This window comes from Lemur catta, chromosome 20, assembly GCF_020740605.2.
Source record: "Lemur catta isolate mLemCat1 chromosome 20, mLemCat1.pri, whole genome shotgun sequence".
Taxonomy (NCBI): domain Eukaryota; kingdom Metazoa; phylum Chordata; class Mammalia; order Primates; family Lemuridae; genus Lemur; species Lemur catta.
Genome location: NC_059147.1, coordinates 30,305,845 through 30,328,304, shown reverse-complemented (window position 1 = coordinate 30,328,304; position 22,460 = coordinate 30,305,845). Strand labels below are relative to the sequence as shown.

The 22,460-nt window shown below is 60.6% G+C and overlaps 1 protein-coding gene across 2 annotated transcripts in view; it reads left to right on the top strand.

Moving 5' to 3' along the window:
- CPNE2 (copine 2) overlaps window positions 1-22,460 on the top strand; it is a 43,012-nt gene extending 20,552 nt beyond the window's left edge. Inside the window, exons 5-16 of one of the 2 annotated variants that reach the window (XM_045533659.1) lie at window positions 1,326-1,397; window positions 2,503-2,586; window positions 2,868-2,957; window positions 3,857-3,955; window positions 4,401-4,487; window positions 5,890-5,949; window positions 7,103-7,236; window positions 8,754-8,808; window positions 12,720-12,771; window positions 14,012-14,145; window positions 20,532-20,768; window positions 22,061-22,460. In XM_045533659.1, coding sequence (XP_045389615.1) covers window positions 1,326-1,397; window positions 2,503-2,586; window positions 2,868-2,957; window positions 3,857-3,955; window positions 4,401-4,487; window positions 5,890-5,949; window positions 7,103-7,236; window positions 8,754-8,808; window positions 12,720-12,771; window positions 14,012-14,145; window positions 20,532-20,768; window positions 22,061-22,168 — 1,212 coding nt within the window. In that variant the 3' untranslated portion in view covers window positions 22,169-22,460. The remainder of the gene's footprint in view (window positions 1-1,325; window positions 1,398-2,502; window positions 2,587-2,867; window positions 2,958-3,856; window positions 3,956-4,400; window positions 4,488-5,889; window positions 5,950-7,102; window positions 7,237-8,753; window positions 8,809-12,719; window positions 12,772-14,011; window positions 14,146-20,531; window positions 20,769-22,060) is intronic. The other variant, XM_045533660.1, reaches the window with a different exon arrangement.

Below are 22,460 nucleotides of genomic sequence, written 5' to 3'. Positions count from 1 at the left end.
GCCTCGGGGGGGTTTTGCCTCCTCCGTTCACTTCAGCGCCCTCGGCTCAAGGCAGATCGAAGGCTTAGCACACCCTGAGCACAGGCAGGCCCTCGTGCACTCCGTTCCCGCCCCTGGACTCCCCCCACCCCTGGCAGTTCCATTCTAGGCCTCAGTCCCCTCCTCTGGGAAATGGGGCAGTAATAGAACCTGCCCTACAGGGTGGTTGAGCAAGTCCAGCTGGAGGACAAGAGGGGACAGTGGGCGGTTGGCTGGCCTGTGGCTGCAGAGGGCCGAGTGGCTCGGGTAGCTGAGGCCGTCCTAAAGGCACGAGAGGAGAGGAAGCCCCAGCGCACAGTGTTGCCTTGGGCCGGGGGTCTCCTGCCCCTCCGTGGGGAAGGGAGGGAGAGGGGCCCAGAGAGGGCTCTTAGCCATCTCGAGGTCACCCAGCTGGTCCATCTGTGGCTGGGCTGGGGTCAGAGGACCATGGCTGATGGGGAACTTGTGGAGGACAGAGGACTGGTGTGAGCTGATGAGGCAGCAGAGGGCACTCAGTGTTTTCTGCCCCCCCGCTGGGCCTCAGTTTCCCTAGCTGCACAGTGAAGCTGCTGTAGTTCTGACGCCGTGGTGTTTTGAGGTGGCTGTGCCCTCTGGGTCTGCAGGGGGACATGAGGAGGCCTGTCCTGTCCTGTCCCACTGATCCCTGGCCCAGAGCCTCTCCCAGGGCTCCAGACCATCCCCTGCCCCGTCCCCCGTCCCCCGTCCCCTGGGCCGTCTGCTGAGCCGCATGGAGTCACTTCCTGATTCCTCACACCCAGGGGGATAGTTACCCCGTTTTCTTTTTTCTTTTCTTTTTCTTTTTTTTTTTTTTTTGAGACACAGTCTCTCTCTGTCACCCAGGCTAGAGTGCCACGGCATCATCATAGCTCACAGCAACCTCAAACTCCTGGGTGCAAGCGGTCCTCCTACCTCAGCCTCCCGAGTAGCTGGGACTACAGGCACACGCTAATTTTTCTATTTTTAGTAGAGATGGGGTCTCGCTCCTGCTCAGGCTGGTCTCGAACTCCTGAGCTCAAGCAGTCCTCCCTTCCTGGCTTCCCAGAGTGCAAGGGTTACAGGCGTGAGCCTCCGCGCCCGATGATTCTTAGCCCCATGTTCTAGAAGATGGACATGGCGGTGTAGGGAAGACGGCAGACTCGTCCAGGCTCACCTGGCTCTACCCCTCCCCTCCTTTCACCCCCGTCGCCTGGAGGACTGACTCCTGGGGCACCCTGTGCCCACCCTGCCTGGCAGGAGGGGGTGGGGGCGTCTAAGGAGCAGCCTGTCACAGTCCTCTGGCCTTACAGATCGCCGCACAGGAGCTGTCGGACAACCGGGTCATCACGCTGAGCCTGGCGGGCAGGAAGCTGGACAAGAAGGTGAGGCGGCAGAGGAAGGGCTTTTCCACCTGGGCCGTGTCCCTCCCCCGGCCCTGTGGTCCAGCCCTGGGGCCTCTGGCCACCAGCTTCATCGCACCCCAGGGACGGGCCTAGCACAGAGCCCTCGTGGCCACTGCAAGTTAGGACTCCTTCACCAGTGAGGTAGTGAGCTTCCCATCACTTAGAGATATTCAGAACACAGCCGGAAACCTACTCACTGGGGCGCCCGCCTCACTTAGTGTAAATCCCAGGGTCCTTACAATACCCTGCAGGGCCCTACTGCTGTGTCCCCAGTACACTGACTCCCTGACCTCACCCCTCCTCTGCTGCAGCCCAGTCAGCCTCCTTGTTGTGCTTGAATAAACGAGGCACCTTCCTGCCTCAGGACCTTTGCACTTGCAGCTCCGTGTGCCTGGGATACTCTTTGCCTTGAACACCCCCTAGCTCCTGTCACCTCCATCAAGCCTTTGCTCCTCCGTCACTTTCTCAGCAGGCCCTCCCCGAAACTGGTCTTCGATCCCTGCTTGTCCCTCCCACTTTGCTTGTCTCCTTGACACTTACCGCCATCTAACACAGATTCTTAGTTATTTTATTTTCCGTCTCCCTCACTTGAATATAGCCTCTCTAGAGTGACACTTTTTTTTTTTAGCTTAAATAAATGAATTTTTAAAGGACATCATGTCCCCTCTGTAGTATGCAGGACAGTTTCAGTTTTTCAGATTCCCACTAACATAAATTAAAATCCCGTCCTGCCGGGGGCTCTGCCTCGCGTCGGGAACCATCACGCTCTTGGAGTTCTGCCCCGGCTAAGATGCTGGAGTTCTAACTCCCGCGGGCTCCGGGGCTCAGGGTCTCTGAGCACAAGCTCTGGCTACCTCCGGGTGGGGGGTTTCTGCAGGGGGAGCCGGTGGGTTCCAGGGAGTTGCACCTGCCCTGGGCCTCTTGCTGAGCCTTGCAGAGGCCGAGGGGGGAGGGGCCAGGCTGGCTGTGCCCACAGCGCCCACCCTGACATCCAGCCGGGGGAGGCAGCGGGGTCACACCCCCGTCCCGCTGGAAAATCTGGTGGGGTCCCACCTCCCTCACCCGTATCCTCCGCTCCTCCCAGGACCTCTTTGGGAAGTCAGACCCATTTCTCGAGTTTTATAAGCCAGGAGACGACGGCAAGTGGATGCTTGTCCACAGGACTGAGGTGGGTACGTGGGGGCCCAGGGGCCCCTAAGCCGGTGGGTCTGCGGTCCAGCTGCCCCCAACAGCCCAGCACGGGGCCGCGCGGTCACAGCCATGCAGCGTGCCCAAATGCCCACGATAGCACCTGAAGGCTTGTTCCTGCCCTGCCACGGGGATGTTCGCTTCTGTCTCCGGAAGTGTGGCAGTTTTTCTAGCTTGTCACCCCGCCCCCACTGGGCCAGACCAGCCCCCGAGCATTGCTGCCCCGGGCCTGAGCTCACGCCACCCTTCTCTGTCCTGCAGGTGATCAAGTACACGCTGGACCCCGTGTGGAAACCGTTCACAGTGCCGTTGGTGTCCTTGTGTGATGGGGAAATGGAGAAGCCCATCCAGGTGAGGGGGGCTCTGGGGACCCTGCTCCCTGCCTGCCAGCTCTGGCCTCCCAGTCAGAGGAGTGGCTCCTGGGGGTGGCTTGTCAGAGCTCTTTATCACTAAGATGGAAAGAAGCCCGTCCTGGGGGGAGGGAGGACAGGAGACTGGGTCCTTGTCCCGGGTCTGCCTGACCCTCTGGGCCGCCTGGGCGGGGCCCCCAGCTCTGCGAGCCCGTCTATAAAACCGTTCTCCCCTTCCCGGAGGGCTGTGCAGCTGTCACCTGGGGTAGTGAACACGGAGACACCTTGGAAACAGTCAGATGACGAGGACAATGATGACTAGTCTCTCGAATAGCCCTCAGGGGCCGGGTCTGAGAGCAGATGGGGTAGAGGGGACAGCTGGGTAAGGACAGGCAGCCCCAGAGAGGGTACCAGGAGTCTTGTGTTCTAGTCCTGGGCCTGCTGCTGCGAGACTTTGGACAAGTGCTTCCCTCTCGGGGCCTCAGTTTATCCATCAATAGGGTGGGCACAATAATTCCTGCCTTCCTCATAGGAGTGTCGTGGCAGCTAAGTTAGAGAGCATAGAAAGCTGGGGTTTCTGTGCCTGTCTCAGAGAGAAATAGTCTAGAGAGGGCCCCAGGCCAGGACAGAGGAGGAGCCAGTTGTCACGTGTGTGAGGAGTCGGGCCTCCCGCACTGGAGGGCGCAGCCCCATCACTGGGCCAGGCCCACTTGCTCCTTTTCCCAGCAGTCCTGGAAGGCTTCCTGCAGGAGGCAGTTCAGGAGCTACCGAGACCAGCTGGGCAGATGCTGGGGGAGGCAGCTCCCAAACAGGAGGCATGGGGTTTGCTCGGGGAGCCGAGGGGCTAGAGAGTACCTCTCGGGGGACAGCTCTCAGGTGACCCTGCTGGACCCACCCCAGGTCATGTGCTATGACTATGACAACGATGGAGGCCACGACTTCATTGGCGAGTTCCAGACCTCAGTGTCACAGATGTGTGGGGCTCGCGACGGTGTCCCGGTGAGATGTGCACTTGTGCCGCGACCCCAAGACCTCAGCAGGGGCCGGGGAAGGGGCACGGGGCTCGAGTGCAGCAGACCGGGGCTCAGGTTCCACCCCTTCTGGCTGTATGGCCTTGAGTAGGGCCTTCCGTCTCTCTGAGACTCAGTTTCTCCATCCGTCCACGGGGGCAGAGGATTAGGGTGGGAGCCAAGTGAGGTGATACGGGTAAGGTGTCTCACACGTAGTGAGTGGTCAGGAGCTGGACATGATACGGATGACTCGTCTGGAGCGGGCGGTGGCTGATCCTCCTACCACTTCTGGGTGTGACCATCTGGGGGGACTCCCTGGAGGAGGCATGCTGCACCCCTTGTCAAGGCAGTGGAGAGGGTTCTGGGGCCTGGGGGAGGCTGTGTCCCCAGAGAAGCCCTAGCCGAGCTTCTCTTTCCTCTGCTGTGTTGCCCAGCTGGAATTTGAGTGCATCAACCCCAAGAAGCAGAGGAAGAAGAAGAACTACAAAAACTCGGGCATCATCGTCCTGCGCTCCTGCAAGGTGAGTCGGCCGGTGTGAGCACAGGCTGGGAGCCAGGCTGGGGCCACACAGACAGGTACCAGGGACAGACAGAGCGTTGGGCTGGAGCCCGTGAGGCCTGGGTTCAAATCCTGGCTCTGCCATATCCTGGCTCTGCGACCTCCCGAGTTGACCTTGCTGGGCCCCGTCTCCTCGTCTGCAGAACGGGGATGTGGAGGAGGCGGAGCAGGTGAGGGGTTAGTGTCACATCACATCCCTGTGCAGAGGCTGAGGGGGCATGAGATGACCTTCCGGGGCCTGTCCTAGTTGGAGGGGACCTGGAGGGAGCTGCCGCCGCCCTTGCTGGGGACCCACCCTTTGCATGTGGGGCGTCCAAGGGGCAGAGGATGCCGGGTGGGGGCACGCTGGCCTCTCTTGCATCAGTGAGGGCCCAGGTGACTGTGACTCCCATGGTATAGCTGGGGCCACTGAGGCCCAGAAAGGCAGCAAAGCTCATGTCAGCAGTGGTCGGGCTGCGCACGGGGCAGGGGGCTGCCGGGGCGGGCAGGGTGCTTGGGAAGCCGGCTGGGCCGGGAGGGCAGCAGCCCTGCACGCGGGGCCTGAGGCTCGGAGCTGGGTCCTGGCACTGCCGCCTACCAGCTGGTGGGTCCCGCACCCCAGGTCCCACGTCCTCCTCTGGAACCCGGGCTGTCTGGCTAGTGTTTACGAGAGCATCCAGTGACATGGTGACGAAAAAGTGTTCTGTAAAACAGCATCCTGATTGACGGTCCCTACGTCCGAAATCTCCGTCACTCACATCTCTTTTCACAACTTTTGGCACCTGCCTCACTTAATATTTTTTATACTCGGCCTTTCTCCCTCCCCCCAGCCCAATTTTGTTTCTTTTTTTTAAAACTTAAATATATTTCTTTGGAAAGGAACCCTTGGAACGCCACCACAATGGAAAGGCCAGGATTCTTTGCCAAAACGAGAAAAAGACCACCGAACAAATCCAGGATTTTGACAGCGTCATTCATTTATAGCGGAAGGCCTGGGGACAGGGGCCTGCTTTTCCTGTTGTCATAAGGGTAGATTAGTAAGAGCTGGGAGGAGTTAGGACCCGACAGCAGCTGGTGGAGACTTTCTCTGTTGGGTCCTTGGTAGGTGAAATTGACTCTGGGCCCTGGAACCCTGCCTGGAACCGTCCTGTGTGTGTGTGTATGTGTTGGGGGCTGTCCCTGGGTCCCCACCCATCGGGAGCCATTGCTCCGAAGGCTTCATTATGGAGAGATTTGTTTTGTTTTAACCAGTTCAGGCCCATCTGCTTGTCTTGGCCTCCTTGTCCCCACTGAGGCTGCAGGACACGGAGCAGCAACTCCCCACGGGCATTTGCGACAAGCGTGACCAAGGCAGGGGACCCACTAACTCACCTGCTCCCTTCCAGATCAGCCGGGACTACTCTTTCCTGGACTACATCCTGGGAGGCTGCCAGCTCATGTTCACCGTAAGGCGCTCCCCTCTGCCCCCACGGCACCCCCACCCCGGTGAGGTCCTCCCTGCGGGCTTGGGCCACCACTGCAGCAGGAGGCACTGAGGATAAACTTCAGGAAGGACTTCCCTGGGGCAAGGGTGTGCCTGGCCCAGCCGAGAGGGCCTGGGTGGTTTGGTCCTGCTGGGTGGGCCTAGCTGGGACTCCCCTGCAGGGAGGTCGGGCCCTCCGTTCCTCCTGTGCGGCGTTGTTCATTCAGCACGTTCGCACCGGGCACCGCCTTTGTGCCGTGCTCCAGGCTGTGTCCCTGCAGGGTCCCTTGAGGACTAAGGCATATTCCGCCCCGACCTTGGGGAGCTGACCCTCCAGCAGCAGGAGGATTTGGATGGCTGGTCCCTTCTCTCCCACCCCACAGTGACTAAGTTCCACGGGGTCCCTCTTTCCCTGGTTTCTAGTCCTAGTCCTCCCCTGCTGGGGCCATTCTTGGCCATCCCTCTGGGCTACCCCTGCAGGGGCTGGGCTGGGATTCCCTCGGGGCTGAGGGCAGGCCGAGCCCCAGCGCCTGCCCACCCACCGGCCCCCAAGTCCCTGTCGAGCACCTGCCCTTTGTGCTGTCCCCAGTCCTGGGCCAGGCTCCTTGAGGCCTGAGCTCCCAGCTGACTGGGGAGACAAGCACCACCCTGCCAGGCAGCTCCAGGCCCCTGGTGGGCCGGGAGGTAGCTCGGGTTGGGGGTGAGGTCTCTGGGAAGGCTTCCGTGGGGCTGTAGCATCCGAGTTGGGTCTGGGAGATGGAGGAGAAGGAGACAGGGAGAAAAGATGGCCTGGCTCTTCAGGTGGAGGGAACTGCATGAGTACATGCCTGGAAATGGGAACAGATGAATGTGGGGGTCGGGATAGTGAGGAGAGAAAGGAAGCTGGGGCCGTCAGTTAGCCTCATATCACATCTGGGCAGTGGACTTTATGCTTGGGCAATAGGGAGCCGCAGATGGTATTAGAGCAGAAGAGTGATATAATCAGATGGTTTCTAGGTTTCAGACTATCTTATTAAGGGGAGGGCTGGGAGATGAGTGGGCTTCCCATATCCCATTAGCCTCCCCTATTCCTGGCCTGGGATAGGGAGCTGGGGTCCCCTGGCCACACTGGGTAGCCTTTATCTCCCCCCCTGCAGGTTGGAATAGACTTCACAGCCTCCAATGGGAATCCCCTCGACCCTTCCTCTTTGCACTACATCAATCCCATGGGCACCAACGAATATCTGTCGGCCATCTGGGCTGTCGGGCAGATCATTCAGGACTACGACAGGTAAGCTTGGAGGGGGCTCAGAAGGTCAGCTAGGTTTCCATCAGCCTGGGAAGCTTAGAAGGGACCCAGAGATCATCAAATCTAGGAATGGCCAGCGCGTGGCACACACACACTTGCCCCTGCCTACACCTGTGGCAGACATTGCCAATTGATTGCTGTGCTCTTACCTGCTGAGCCCAGCATCGTTGTCACAGATGGCGCTGGTTGGGAGCTCCAGGTCAGAGGGCGGAATGACCAGGAGGCTGACATGTGGCAGCAGGGAGGAAGGAGCCAGTGCCAGCGACCCGGCAGGCGCAGCAGTCCTGTGTGGCCTCGGCTTCGTAGAGAGAGGCAGCCCTAGGGCCAGCGTCGGACTTCCAGGAGACTCGGGGCCTGAGGGTGGCTGTGACTCCAGGCCACATTAAGAGAGGTGCAACAGGCAGAGCAAGGGAGGTGGAAGTCGCCACCTGCGTGGCCGGGTGGAGGCCCCTGGTGTAGCTGCTCCAGAGACCCTTTGATCCGGCTGCCCATTCAGCCTGTCACTGAGCCACCTAATGCCCATTCGACCTAGCAAGGCCCCAGGGAGCTCTGGACGCCTGGTTTGAGCCACCATCACCTCCTGCCCAAGTCATTTCATTAGCCTCCTCACTGGTCTCCCTGCTTCTTAGGGACAAACGTTTGTCCCTAAACGTCCGTACAGCAGCCGGAGGGATCCTCCATAAATATATGTTGAATGAATGAACAAATGAGCCATGGTCCCTGCCCTCAGGGAGTTCTCACTTAAAGAGGAAGAAATCATTGGAGTTTACCTGTGAGACAGGAGCTATGGGAGCACAAAAGAGAGAGGCATTATAGGGAAATCTACAGAGAGAAGGGGCCATTTTGATTGGGCCTTAGAGGATGAGTAGGAGTTTGCCAAGGGGCAGCATATTAGGGAGAGATATTTCAGGAGCGGGCACAACGGAATGGAATTTTGGGATGTGAATGTAGCCTGTGTGTTTAGGGAATAGGAGTGACCAGAGCTCAGGGAGTGGGGTGTTGGGGAGAGAGGACAGGTGTAAGAAGATGAGACTAGGCTCTGGGGCTGGATGATGAAGGGCCTTGAATGCCAAATCAGGGTTCTCATTTTAGGAGAGTTTTCCCTAGCTATAAACGGGAGGTTGAGAGGCAGCCAGTACATTCCACTTCCATCACAACCTTGGTTTAGTGGCTGCCCGAGATCTCTGTTTGAGAAGGATCTAGAAGCTGCACCCAGGCCCATTGGTTAGAAGTGCTGTTGTTGATTAGCAATGTCTGCTACAGGCGTAGCGGTGGTCAGGCCACATGTTCGCCAGATACCCAGAGGTGGGTTTAGGCTTATTGGATGGATCATTCTAACGGAGCTTTTTCTAGAGCTGGCAAGCTTTTTCTTTCTGTCCTTGGAGATGCACAAGGCAGGATGGGCCCACCCGTGGGTAGGGGCTGGAGGGGTGAGCGTGGGTGGGGAGAGGTTCCTGTCCAGCCGCTTCATAGTGTTTTTCTGTCCTCTCTCTGATTAGTGACAAGATGTTTCCGGCTCTGGGATTCGGGGCCCAGTTACCCCCGGACTGGAAGGTGAGTGAAGGCGAATTAGTTTCCTTTTGGTTGCGAGGGGACTTGCGAGGACCCCAGTGGCCTCTCTGGGGTCTTTCTTGGGCTGGGAGTCCGGCTGCGCTGCCTTCCCTGCGCTCACCCCGGGTCACACTCGCTTCTGAAGCCCGCACCTCTTGCAGGCACTGAGGCTGTGACAGGGGACAGAACAGCGATGGTCTCTACTCGCGGATACCCGTGTCCAGTGGGGGAGACAGAAGGGGCTGTCAGATTTAGCAAATAAAAATACAGGACACCCAGTTAAGTATGAATTTAAGACAACAATTTTTAAAGTATAAGTCTGTCCTGAATATTGCATGGACATACTTACACTAAAAAATCATCTGAAATTCAAATGTAGCTGGGCATCCTGTATTGTATTTGGCAACTCGAAGGACAGGCAGGGTCATTGGTGCTGAGATGGGGACAGCATGGTCCTGGGGTGAGCCCAGAGGAGGGGGGACCCACCCCAGCCTGGGGGCTTCAGGGAAGGAACCCAGAGAGGGGAGGTTTGGTGGCCCAGAGAGGGAAAGTCCATGAGGGTAGAGGCTGTAAAGCTGGGGAACATTGTCCCATTTTACAGGTGAAAAAACTGAGGCTCAGAGCTTTAGAGTGACTTGCCCAGGGCCGCTGGGTTCCTGCAGGGCAGATGACTCTAGAGTTTATTCTCAGCATCTGTTGCCTCCCGGATGAGAAGCATGCGGGGTGTGGGCACAGAGGAAGCCCACAGCTGCACATCTGTCTCAGCCAGTGCCCCCTCGTCTGCCCTGCCGTGCCGCATGCTGTTTCCAGAATGAGCTTTTGCCTCCCATCATCTCTGGTCCTCTCTGGGGAGGACGATTTTCACCTAGAATTTCAGGGACTCTAGGGCCGGGGCAGGAGAGGTGGGCACCCTGGCCCCGGCTGGTGGGAGACGCGGCCCTACGGGACCAAAGCTGGGCCTCTGGACAGACACAGCGGGGGGCAGGGCCAGCTGGCGCGGCCAGGCCCAGCACGAGCCCGTTGCTAGGACACCAGCCAGCTTTCAAAGAACACGGCTGAATGAGTTGTTTTCCTGAGCAAGAGCCTCCTTGGAAATGTCACAAGGCAATTCTGGGGAGGCTGGGGTGCGGCCAGGCTGCAGTGCCCGGTGGTGCCAGGAGGGATGCGGGCAGATGCTCTGCCCCGCCTGCCCCTCCGCCCCGCCCTCTCTCCTCTGCATTCCCACTTGCCCACCTCCTGCCACCCCAGGGCCTTTGCACGAGGCTTCCTGTGTGGAGGCCCCTCCCCCTGCCCCTGGCGCTGTCCTCAGGGGCCTTTGCGACTTGCTTGTGAACTCTGGGGAAGCCACTTGGTTTCCTTCTGCTGTGTCCCAGCTCCTGGCCTGCCGGAGGTGTGCGGTACTTGTTTGTTGACAGAGTGAATTTGGGACCCAGCCCGGTTGGTTCAGTGCGGGTGGGGAGCTGGGAGGAGACCTGCCTGGCTTCGGGACCTCAGTTTCTCCCTGGGGCTGGCCCAGGGCAGCCCAGAGAGGACCCCAGCCCCAGGTAGTCGCTGAGGGGGCTCAGAACACGCCTCCCTGAGGACACGGCATGAAGTCTTGCACCTTCGAGATGAGCCAGAGTCCCTCAGACAAAGAGTAGGGTGTGGGCAGAAGGAACGGCCTGTGCAAAGGTCTGGAGTGGGGAAACTGAGGCTGAGAGAGGACAGTTCTTCTGAGATCCCTTTGCTCTCCCCACCCCACCCTGCTGCTTCCCCTGCCAGGGCAACACGGAGCTGAGTCTTAAGTAACTCCCTGACCGCAGGGCTGGGGCAGGTGGGGTGAAGGGGCCGCTGATTGTTGGAAGGCAGCAGGGAGTCCCAGGACAAAGACCTGTGGCCACCAGCTGGTCCCCAGGGGCCCCTAATCGGCTTGGTGTGGCCTCCAGGAAACTTCCTGTTTACCGACATTTCTCAGGCAAACCAGGACAGCAAGCCTGGGAGGGGGCTGGGCTGCCTGCTGCAGCCAGCAGGGCCACCTGTCCCCCGGGTCTGGCCCTGGCTCTGCTGTGGCCCTCTCGGAACCTCAGCTTTTCCACCTGTGAAGTGGAGCCGCGGGGTTAGGCAGCCCCCGCTGAGGCTCTGGGGTGCCCGGGCAACCGCCACAGCCCCACCCACCCGGCACGGGGCCAGGCGCCCCCGAATCAACAGTGGGGTGGAGAGGTTGGGGGCCGAGAGAGCAGAATATTCATCCATCCCCCCGTCAGGAGGGGGCTTCTCCACCGAGGTCTCTAAAATCTGATTTTGCAGGAAGTGGTTGGCCCGAGGGAGGCCCGTTTCCCTGGCAACCATGCTCTCTCTCAGCCCCTCCGTACATGCCCCTCTTTTCATGTCTGTCGAGGCTCCTGAAGTCTCCATGGCAACGAGGACCTCCAGCCCCTACACCTCTGGCCCAGACTGGGGACAGGGTGAAGAGGGCCCCTGGGCATGGACAGGGCCCAAGAGGCACATCTGGGGACTGTCCCTTGTGGGGCACCCAAGGCTGACTGCAGAGAGAGAAAACCCCATTCCCTGAACGGGGGTGGCAGGGGAGGGTCTTTTCAGGCCGCAGTCCCCCTCCCAGGCTGCCAGGCCCGGGGCAGTGTGGGGTGAACACTCATTGCCAAGTCCCCCGCCTTGGCCCAGGAGTCCGGCCCGTGTCCCACCCCCTGGTGAGTTTACTTGTCAAATGGGGGCACTGGCTTTACCAGCACCCCTGTCGTCTCTCGGAGCTAAAGGGTGTGTCTGGGCTTGTTTGTGCCGAGACTGAAGCTCTGCCCCAGCAGCTGGGACTCGGGGGTCCCTTTGCCCTGGGCCTCTCTGTTCACCGGCCCAGCTGAAGCCATCTGGGGGAGGAACACCTTCCGAGTCAGTGGGTTCGTGGAACATGAGCTCTGGAGGGTTCTAGTCCCAGCTCTGCCCTTCAGTAACTGCGGGAAAATTCTAGTCCATTCTGTGTCTCAGTTTTGTCATCTGTAAAATGGGGGGATAACAAGCCCCCCATTGGGGTGTTGTGGGGGAGGAGCGAGGGGATCCCTGCACGTGGCAGGAAGGGGGCTGTGCGGAGGCAGGGAGGAGGGGGAGAGGGCCGTCCTCCGTCTGAGCTCTCCGGCCTCTCCTGAGGCCCCGGGTCCTGCAGCCACGGCTGTCTTGCCCGCAGCCCTGAATGGGGGCAGTTACTGGTCCCTCTGTGTTCCCGGAGCCAGGAGGACAGCGACAACCGGGCTGTTGTTGGTCCGGCGGCGTCCTGGCATGTGCAGGTCTGCCATTGACGGCCCAGCTGGGCGGGGGCTGGGCCTGGAGGCAGAGAAACAGGACCCGTCCCCGTCCCCGGGAGGGCCGGGACAGCCCCACCTGACCCCCTGCCAGCCCCGTTCCAGTCCCTGATCCTCTAGTGCGGCTCCCAGTGGGGTCAGCTAGTCCCAGCCTGGCTGGCACAAGGCGGGCTCCCTGCCGAGGCCCTTTGCTTACTGTGAAGGTGGGGAAACGCCTTCGAGGCCCCCAGAATTTCCAGTGGTGGACCCCACACACAGTGACAGCTATGATGAAAGGGTTTTCCAAGTGCTGCTTGAACCCACTGCCCTCAGAGGCATCCCTGTCCCCCTCAGGGACTCTTAGAGGGGCGAGGGGGCCTAGGCAGCCCTGGTCCCCCCCAGAAGAGATTGGGGTGATGTGCAATGGCCTCAGTTTCCCCCACTATGAAGTGCGGGTGGTCGGGCCTCTCTGTGGGTGAGATGCAGCAATGAAGGTGGAGGCAGATGTGGGGGTATCAGTAGCCTGGTCGTGGGGAGGGGATAAGGGCCAGGTGCCCCCAGAGGCAGCCTTGGCTGATGGTGGGAGGGGCTCGGCCCAGGATTGGGGGCAGGAGGCTGCGGCTCAGCCTCTTCTCTGCGTTTCAGGTCTCCCACGAGTTTGCCATCAACTTCAACCCCACCAACCCCTTCTGCTCCGGTGAGTGTCAGATGCACCTGCACCAGGCCCGGCCGCCTCCCCGGGCAGAGGGAGGGCAGAGGACAGCTTTCCGTCCCTTTCTTCTGTCCCCTCCCCGTCACACTTGCTCCTGACTAGAAATGGAGCTGGAGTCAGACAGCCCTGGATTCGAGGCCAGCGGCGGCCCTTCCCTGGCCGTGGGACCTTGCAGAGAGGCCAGTGCACCCTTGGCCTCCTTACCTGCCCCGGGGGGGGGGGCGTGCCACCTGCTTGGCTGCCTTCGTGCGTGGTTAGGTGAGGATGACGCGACGCTGTGGACGGGGAGCCCCGTGTAACCCGGAGGAGGCCAGGCCAGTGTTACACGTCTGCTCTCACCTCCTTCCTGCCCGCCCTGCTCTGCAGGAGAGGGTGAGGGGGCAGGGGCAGCAGGGGCTGGGCCGTGAGTGCCGTCATGTGCTCACCCCCCTCCCGGGCCTAGAGGGGCTTCTGAGCCTCCTGGGGGCAGGTGGGAAGCTGGAGGCCGGAGGGGATGCAGGTGGGTGTGGAAGAGGGTGGCTCCTCCCACCATGACACCTTTCAGCCTAGGCTTCGGCTTGGGCGTAGCATCCACCTGCCGCCCGCGAAGCTGGGCCAGGTGTGTACTCAGAAGGGAAACCATCAAGCCACCAACTTAGGGACTTGGAAACCGTCAGCATCTGTTGCTGGACACGTGACCCTCTGCCCCTGCTGTTTGTGTCTGACCTGAGGTTGGGTCAGGCTGTCCAAGCCCAGGTTGGTCGACTCATCCTTGGCCGGGTCTTCTGGGCAGGACCACAGGGCAGTGGGATGCTCGCGGGCTCCTTACGGCAGCTGTCTGCAGAGCACCTACTGTGTACAGGAGCCGTGCAAGCACCTCGATCCCCCGACCTGAGCAGAAGGCCACAGTGTGTCCAGAATGGACCTCCAGATGGCTTCCCGTGGCCTCAGAGCGTCACTTTTCTGGAAGGGTCTGCTCAGCGCCCCTCCTGCGAGCTGCCTGCGAGTGTAGGTTGTCAGTCCCCTCGACAGCGGGGGAACAGGCTCAGATTAGACAGCGTGCCCCAGGTCCCACAGCTAAGAACGGCAGGATTCAAACCCGGGGCTGTCTGACTCCACCCTGGCCCTGCCGGCCGGCAGCTTCCGGCCTCACGGCCCGGCAGGGACGATCTGAGTGAGCACGAAGCGGGATGAGGGCGGTGCGGGCCGGGCTGCCGGGCTGATCCGAACTCTCCCCTCGAGGCAGGCGTGGACGGCATCGCCCAGGCGTACTCCGCCTGCCTGCCCCACATCCGCTTCTACGGGCCCACCAACTTCTCCCCCATCGTCAACCACGTGGCCCGGTTCGCGGCCCAGGCCACGCAGCAGCAGACGGCCACGGTGAGTAGGCGGCCACGATCTGGGGGGCACAGGCGGGGGTCTCCTTTCCTACGCCAGGCACCCACCCCTGCGGGGCTGGCAGCGGGACGTTGCGCCTTCCCTGTGCTTTATACCCCAGCAGTGACCCCGCTTCTCTCTGAGCCTCGGTTTACCTGCACGTACTTTAAGGGGCTTGGACCACGCTGAACTCGATTGGCCCTGGCTTCCTGGGGCGCAGAGCTGAGGGAGCAGTTCCGTTCGTGCTGAGCGGGAGCAGGGCTGTGGTCACTGGGACATGTCTCCCCAGGGCGCGCACTTGTCACTCCTGGGATGGAGGGAAACCAGGTGACCAGGGGTCCCCAGGACCCCCATGCTGGCCCTTCTGAGCCACCTACTTCTAGTTAGAGCAGCCCTGCCTCACGCTGAAGGCCGCAGAGCTGTCTGGCCCTGGCCCTGAGCTCGGTAGCAAGGCCAGAGCCTTGCTGGCCTGGCCTGTGGTTGCCAGGGCTGCCGCGTGGCACCTGGAACACGGCCGTCCTGGTTCTGCCACCCTGGTCCCCCTCCCCGTCTCCTCCCCCCACCCCAGCTCCAGGTTGACTGCCAGGCAGGGCCTGATGCCAGTGTTGGGGTCACCAAGGGTCACCTTGCCTGCCTCCCCACTGTCACCATGACCTCAGTCTGCAATGTGAGTTGAGGGGTCTCCCTCCACCCGCCAAGGGCAGCTCTCTGACACTCCCTCTGCCTCCTCCTGACCCCGGGGACGGGCTGGGCCTGACTGACTGGCAAGTCCCACTTGTTGGACTTCCCGGCCCGACCCCAGTCCCAACCCCTCAGGCTCGAGCTGTGACTGGGAATCTGGCTCCCAGCCCCAGGGGGTGGATCCTGGTCTGGGGCCGAGGAGACTTGGGTCTAATTCCTTCCTGGCCACTACCCCCTGGGAGGCCTCCACCCCTGTCTAGGTTTCCACCTCCATGGAAAGGAAAGCATTGCTAAAGTCCCTTCTAGAATGTTCTGTTCACTCTATTCCAAAATATCCCAGATTCACCCACTTCCCTGTTGCCACGGGTCTCTCACTGGACACTGCAGCTGCCCCACACTGCCCTTGTCCCCTACTGTTCGTCCTCCCGCCGGAGGGTCAGGTCCTGCCACTCCCCTGTGGAAAACCCCCTGCGGTCAGATTAAATCCTGAGGCCTCCTCTCCCTTCCTCGCCTACTGTGCGGCCCCTTCCTTCACCAGGCGATTCGGCCACCCGACCCCTCCGTGTGCCTCAAACACCCCGAGCTGTTGCCCTGCGGAGCCTCCGCCCGGAGGTCCTTGCCCAGACTTTGCGTGGCTGGTTCCGTCTCGTCCCCCAGTGTCCCCTCCATGGCCGCCTCCCCCGAGCAGCTTCCTTGACCCCCGTTTGCAGACCTCCCGCCTTCCCTGCCTGTTCCCGTCTGACTCTGGTGGCGGTCGCAGCGTCCAGCTCACATACTCCGCATCCGCCTGTCTGTCGTGTGTCTCCCCCGTGCACTGGGCCCCACGGGGGCCGGGGCTGCGCTCCCTGTTGTGTCTCTGTCCCTGGCACAGTGCCTGGCCCGCGGCAGGTGCGCGTCCTGCCCCGTGAATGGACAGATTCACGTCGGTCCCTGCCACGAGCCATGGGCAGCTCGGGAGGCGTGGTCGAGGCTCAGTCAAGAAAAGGGAACCAGTCCCATGAGGCAGGGGACCCCACAGAGGAGGGAGGGACCTGGTCACTAGCGAGGTGGAGGTTGGCTTCCGGGGTGGGTTACAGAGAAGAGGATGCAAGGGCCACCCTCGGGGAAGGGAAAGGCCTGTTCTGATTGCTACAGAAGCAGCGGAGGGTCGTGGGGAGCGGGAGCCCCGGAGCCAGGTGCCAGGGCTCGAATCCTGCCCCTTCTTCACCCTGTGACTCGGGCGGATCATGTAACCTCTGTTTGGACAATGGGATTCCTGATAGGCTGTACCTGGAGGAGGTGGTATTAGGATTAAATGAACTAATGCAGTGCCTGCCACCCCCAAAGACCTGAAGGAGGCGAAAGGACAGGCCAGCAAAGCGCTCAGGGAAGCGGGGAGGCAGGGACAGGCAGGAGGGAGGTCAGCGTGCGCGAAAGAGGGGTGAGGTTGTTACTGCTGCGCCAGTGTGGGATTGGCTCTGGCCCCCCTGGCCGTGGCAGCTGAGAGCCTGAGACGTGTCCCTTCCCTGCTCTCCGCCTATTTCCTCTAATGAAATGGGGGTTGCACCCCCAGGGTGCCGTGAGGATCTCGGGTGACGTGAATGGGCAGTAACTGGGAAAGGCCTGGGAGGGACATACTTTTTAAAAAATTCCGGAGGGTCCTGGGGCAGAATTGGTTGGAGAGGGCGGAGCCGGAGGCAGCCTTCAGCTTGCGCTCCCTCCTGTTTGCACGCCAGGCTCTCGTCCACCCGCTCTGTCATCAGCCTGAGCTGGCTTCCGCAGGAATGGGAAACAGGCCTGCGTCTTTAAGGGCGCGGGAACGGAGCCCAGTGTTAGTGCCAGGGCTCTTTCGCCTGCTGCCCTGCCGAGCCGGGGTGGGGCAGGAGAAGTGGGCCTGTGCCTGCTGGACTCCAGGTCTGGAGGGGGTTTGGGCCCCAGGAAAGGCCAGGAAGGGTTTGTTTCTGAGAACAACCCCTGAGGGCCCCCCAGAGAGAACTCCAAGCAAGGGGCACCTAGTCCGTACCTTCTGGACATCCCACTTTTGTCCTGACTTGGTCCTCCCAGCCTGGGGGTGGGGGGAGGGACAGCCGCCTCCTGGCTCCTGTACCCTCAGAAAGCTCTGCCACCCACTAGGCTGTGTGACTTTGGTGATGTCCAAGCATCTCTGGCCTGCAGGAGTGGGGCTGGGAGGTCTCTCTGGGCCCCCCTGCTCTGATGGCCAGGAGCAGGTGCAGCCAGTCTGCACCCCCTGCCTTACATTGTCGCTGGACTCAGGGTGCACAGAGGTGGGTGGGGGCTGCCTGATGGTTCAGCCTCATGTTCTAGAAGGTTCCAATCCCAGCTCCCCTACTCCCTGGCTGTGTGACCCAGGGCGGGTATCTTAAACTCTCACCTGTACAACGGGGATGATGGAAACAATACCTGCCTTCTAGAAGCATTATGAGGCTTCAACTGCATAGGCGTACAAGTTGCTAGCAGAGTGCCTGGCACAAATCTTTTGGGGACACCTCTTGGGCTAGCGTTTGGTGATGCTGAGCACATTTAGGCCCAAAGAAAAAGGAAGTAATTGTGGATTATCTGGCGCTTTTGTTGAGCTGTTTTTTGGTTTGGGGGGAATATTTGGTACGGCTTCACCCTTCCTGTCCCCAGACATATGTGCACTGGTGCACACCCACGTCCAGGAAGTGGAGCAGGTGGTGGAAGCATCTCTCTAGGCAGGGCTGCGCGCTCTCGTGCATTCATTCAGTGCATCTGTGCCGAGCGTACACAGCGCTGGGGAGACCACGAGGAACAAGACGCAGCCCTGCCCACCCTGTCAGGCCAGGAGGCAGCAGCTGTGGTGCAGTCTGATCAAGCCACAGGTCGCGCTTCACCCAGGCAGAGGGCTCAGGGAAGGCTTGTTGGAAAAGTGACATCTGAGCTGCGACTAGGAGGATGCTTGAGAGTTAGCCTCATGGGGGTGTGTGAGCATGGGGTGCCCGGGCAGGGGAGCAGTACATGCAAAGGCCGGGGGGCCTGGTGTGTGGGCATTTTTGAAGGAAGGAGTGTGGTGTAACAGGAGTGGGGCGACATGAGGCTGAGAAGGCAGACGAGCACCCACAGCCTCGGGAGCCGTCAAGGAACCTGCATTTTCTCTTGGCAGTGGGAGTCACTGGGGGGTAGTGAGCAGTTTTGGGGGGGGCGACCTGGGCTTTGCTGTCTGTGGCCCATTTCTGGCTGGTCACCGAGGTGTCTGGTGTCCGAGGGGAGGGGAAGCCGGGAGGCAGCCTGGGAGTTTGTCCCCACTCCCACCTCCAGGGCCCCTGGCAGCCAACCTCTCAGAAATAAGGTGCAGAGTGAGCGTGGCGTCCTCAGACTCTGCCTGGAACTGTTGTGGTCAAGTCAGTTTCTTAGAAATCAAATCACACACTAAATGCATTAGGGGAAGCAGCTATTTACAGCCCTGGAAACCTGAAGGACCTCTGGGTACAGGGAGGAGATACTCCAGCCTTGAAATGTGTTGGGAGTTTGGGTCTTTGGATTCGACCTGACCGTGCTTGGCTGTTTCTGGGGGTGGGAACGCCGCTAGGGTGGACCAGTACCGACTGCGGGGACAGCAGGGCCTGCAGAGCCCCTTCCCAGACCTCCCGCCCGGTTCCGCCTCTCATTCTCCCCATCTGGAGCCCCCCGCCGCCCTTTGATCCCTCTTGGAGGTGGGGCTGTGCACCCCTGGGATTGTAACGCAGCTTCGAGGCTCCTGCACCACGCAGGCTCTGTCCGGGCTGGGCGAGAAGCCCAGGGCGCGTCGGCTCCACTCGCACTGCCCAGGCCCAGGCTGCGGCCCCTCAGGCACAGCTGCGCAGAAGCCGAGGCCAGGCGCGTGGGTCTGGGCGTGCCTGGTGGGTGGGCACACGAGTCGGGGGGGCTCTGGACCCTAAGCTGGGCGGCTCTCTTGCACATTCAGGCCCTCAGACACCAGGGTGCTGAGGGGAGGAAAGCTGCTCTCTGCCAGGCTCCACTGCTGGAGAGACAGTGACAGGCCACTGGTGCCCGGGGGCTGTAGAGGACATTGTGGAAACAGCCCCAACTTTGGAGTCAGCCAGACTTGAGTTCGAATCCCCGCTATGGGGCCTTAAAATTCACTTAACCTCTTGAGCCGTCTTGTCGTCTCTAAAACGGGAGTGACAATGTGAGGATTGCAGGGAATATCCATGTGGACACTGTCATTGTGTTATGGCCGCACCCTGTGCACTGGTGGCCACAGTCCTGTATGAACCCGGGCCCTGTCTGCGCCACGTCCCTGGGGCCGGGCGGAAGGCTGCAAGGCCTGAGCCCCACGAGTCTCCTAGACACGTGGCTGATTTGGTGGGAGAGCCAAGGGGGCCACGTGGGGAGGAGGGGACTGCCGGAGTTGGACGGGGCTTGGAGACGAGTGCCACCCCCTGCATGGTGGGGCCTGTGAGACCGAGGTTGAGCAGTCTCTGTTTCCCTCATTGCCAGGCCTTAGTGTCTTCCCTCCTGTCAGCTTCTGTGTCCTAGAAACACTGCCCTGGACTATTTCTGGAGGGACTGAGGTGGGGTTAGAGGCCACCTGAGGGAAGGGGCCTGGAACATGGGTGGGCTGTGGGAGGGCAGGATCTGGATGGGCTTATGAGGCCCCTCCAAAGCCAGGGATTGGGGGCTGGCAGCAGCAGCCCTCCACTGTGGGATTCAGGCTGCCATCTCCATGGGAACAGGTTTCCCAGCCAAGGGATTGGTCTCTTAAAGGCACAGTGCTAGAGCTCAGCTCCCACTGCATGGAGCTGGCGGTGAGCATGGTGAGGTCCATGTCTCCCCCTGGCTCTTCCACTCCTTCCCTCCACGGTTCGTACTTGGAGGACAGACTGGGGCGCAAGGCACCCCGGGAGGCTGAGCTTGTACCCTCTGCAAGCTCCCCAGGGAGCAAGCAGCTTTGCTGGATGAGAAGGTGGCACGTGTTATCCTGGGGGCTGGCTTGGTTCCACCCTCCTCCGCTCCAGGACCTCTAGTAGTCTGGGCTCCAGGTTCTTGTCTGGAGATCCAAAGGACAAAACTAGAGGACAGAAGTCCCAGACAGAGAATACTAGGACCACAGGCCGGTGTGTTTAGTTTATGGATGGGAAATCTGAGTTTCCCCAACAGGGGCGCGAGGGTGCTTGTGTACCAGCAGAGTCCCACACTCCCGGAGGCACGGCCCGGATGACCTGCTCTTAGCTCCTGCAAGGTGTCTCAGATGCCCCGTTGAGTAGGGAGTGGGGTCATAAGTGGTATCCGTGCCCAGGTGGGGTGGCTGGTCCTAGAGTCTGTCAGCCAGAGTCCTCCTGACCCAGCCACGGGTGTGGCAGGAATGCGGGTGACTGAGCTACTGCCACCCATTGGGCATGTTATCTCTTTGAAATAAGTGCACCTCCCACAGTGTAGTGACTGGCACAGCCAGGCCTGGAGGCCAGGGCTCTGAGGCCACTAGAGGGGAGTCTGAGATGACACAGGGCAGGACAGAGCAGTTTGTGCTTCCTGCTGTGATGGCCGGAGTTTACAGGCAGAAGAGGCCTGTGGGGCACTGAGTGCAGGGTGCTTAGGGTGGTGGCTGGGCCTGGGCTACAGCAGGGTAAGCAGCACTGCTTTCCTCCAAGAGTTGGAGGGTTTGGGGGGCTGGGGGAAGGAGGGGGAGGGAGAAGGGGTGCCAGGGGCCTCAGGGCCTTGCTGAGTACCCTGCTGACCCCTCCCTGCAGCAGTACTTCATCCTCCTCATCATCACTGATGGTGTCATCAGCGACATGGAGGAGACGCGGCACGCCGTCGTGCAGGCTTCCAAGCTGCCCATGTCCATCATCATCGTGGGCGTGGGCAACGCCGACTTCACTGCCATGGAGTTCCTGGATGGTGACAGCCGCATGCTGCGCTCCCACACGGGGGAGGAGGCAGCCCGCGATATTGTGCAGTTCGTGCCCTTTCGAGAGTTCCGCAATGTGAGTGTGAGCCCAGGCAGGGGGCGGGTGGCAGATGGGGGACCCCAACAAACACAGCTCCTAATCAAGGATGTGTCTTGGGATTGTCCGGCCCACTCCTAGACTCTTCCACCCTCAGCTCCCTCGACTGTGTACTTCCTCGAGGCCTAAGTGCCCGGCCCCGCGCTAGGCCTTGGCCCAGAGGCCCTTATGACCGTGTGAGCACTTGCCCCCACAGGCTCAGTCCAGACTGGGGGTGTGGGGCAGGGTCTCCCGGGTAACCCACCCCCAGGGGACCCACCCTCTAACGGGGGTTGTGAGAGAGAAGTTATCCATGTGGCACAAAGCATTCTGGGCAGCCAGAGGGGCTATGGCAAAGGCCTGGAGATGAGGCCTGGTAGTCACGCCTCATCTAGCGCCCTCATTTTGCAGATAGAAAACACGGCCCTCCTCCTCACAGGGGGCCTCCTCTCCCCAAAGGCCTCTGCCTGGGGGACTGGTGTGCCCAGCGTTACTTGCAAGTGATCCCAGGTCCGCCCCCAAGGAGTCTGGGGTTGGCTTCCTGGTCGCTGCCTGGCAGCAGGGTACTTGAGGCGTCCCGGAGGGGAACAGCGTCTCAAATGCCACCTGACATGGTGGGCCTGGGCCTACCCCTCCTTTGACCAGAGGGTCACTGTGTGCAAGCCCGGACCTCTCTGGGCCCAAGTTCCCTCGGCTGTCAGGGCCTCTCAGGGGGTGCTGTGGCTCGGCTCCTGGGAGCCAGCCTCCGCGAGAACTGCCCACGCTGGTTTACACCCAGTGGTCCGCCCATCCCTGCCCAATATCCTCTGGCTTTGCCGGAGATGCTTCTGCACCTTCCTCTAGAGCATTAGCTTCCTGAGGACAGTGACTGAGCACCTCCCCGTGCCTGGCCTGGGGCTGGCCATTCAGCAAAGCGACAGTCACAGCCCATTTATACCGGCCAGGGTGCTCAGGAAACGCCTGCCAGCGGAGTAGGCTGTGCAGCGCCTCCACTGCCTCTTTCCCCAAAAAGCCTCCCACAAACAAATTCTTCCTAAGACGTTGTTCTGAGGCATCTCACAGTGCTCAAGGTTAAGAGTTACATTTAACATAAAGGCAGGCCCTGCTAATGGTGGCATTTCAGGCACGGGCTGGGGTGAGGGACGCTAGTGTTAGGCTGCCCTGGCCCTGCAGCCCTCGCTCTGTCCACCATGGACACCTGCTGTGGCAGCCCTCTGGGCACAGCGCCCCTCAAAACTTCCTTGCGCTAATCCTTATTCTCTCTCCTCCCCACCCCACCCTCGACCCTACAGGCGGCGAAAGAGACCCTGGCCAAAGCAGTGCTGGCAGAGCTGCCCCAACAAGTCGTGCAGTATTTCAAGCATAAAAACCTACCCCCCACCCACTCGGAGCCTGCCTGAACCCCACCCAGCAGCAGCATGCCGGCTGGGCCTCCCCCCAACCCCCAGAACATGCACGCTCACCCTGCGTCCTTGTGGGTGGCATTTTTTACCCATCCACATTTTTATTTTTTACAAATGGACCCTACACCCCCAACTTTCCCCAGCCCAGCTGGGTTTCCTTTGTTGGAGTCAATTGATGATGCTTCCAGGCCCCACTTTCTTCCTCCCCACCCTTGCGTATTGAATGTACTTTGTATAATTTTAGTGGAATTATTGTTATTAAAGGAGAATAAAATTTTTACAATCACAA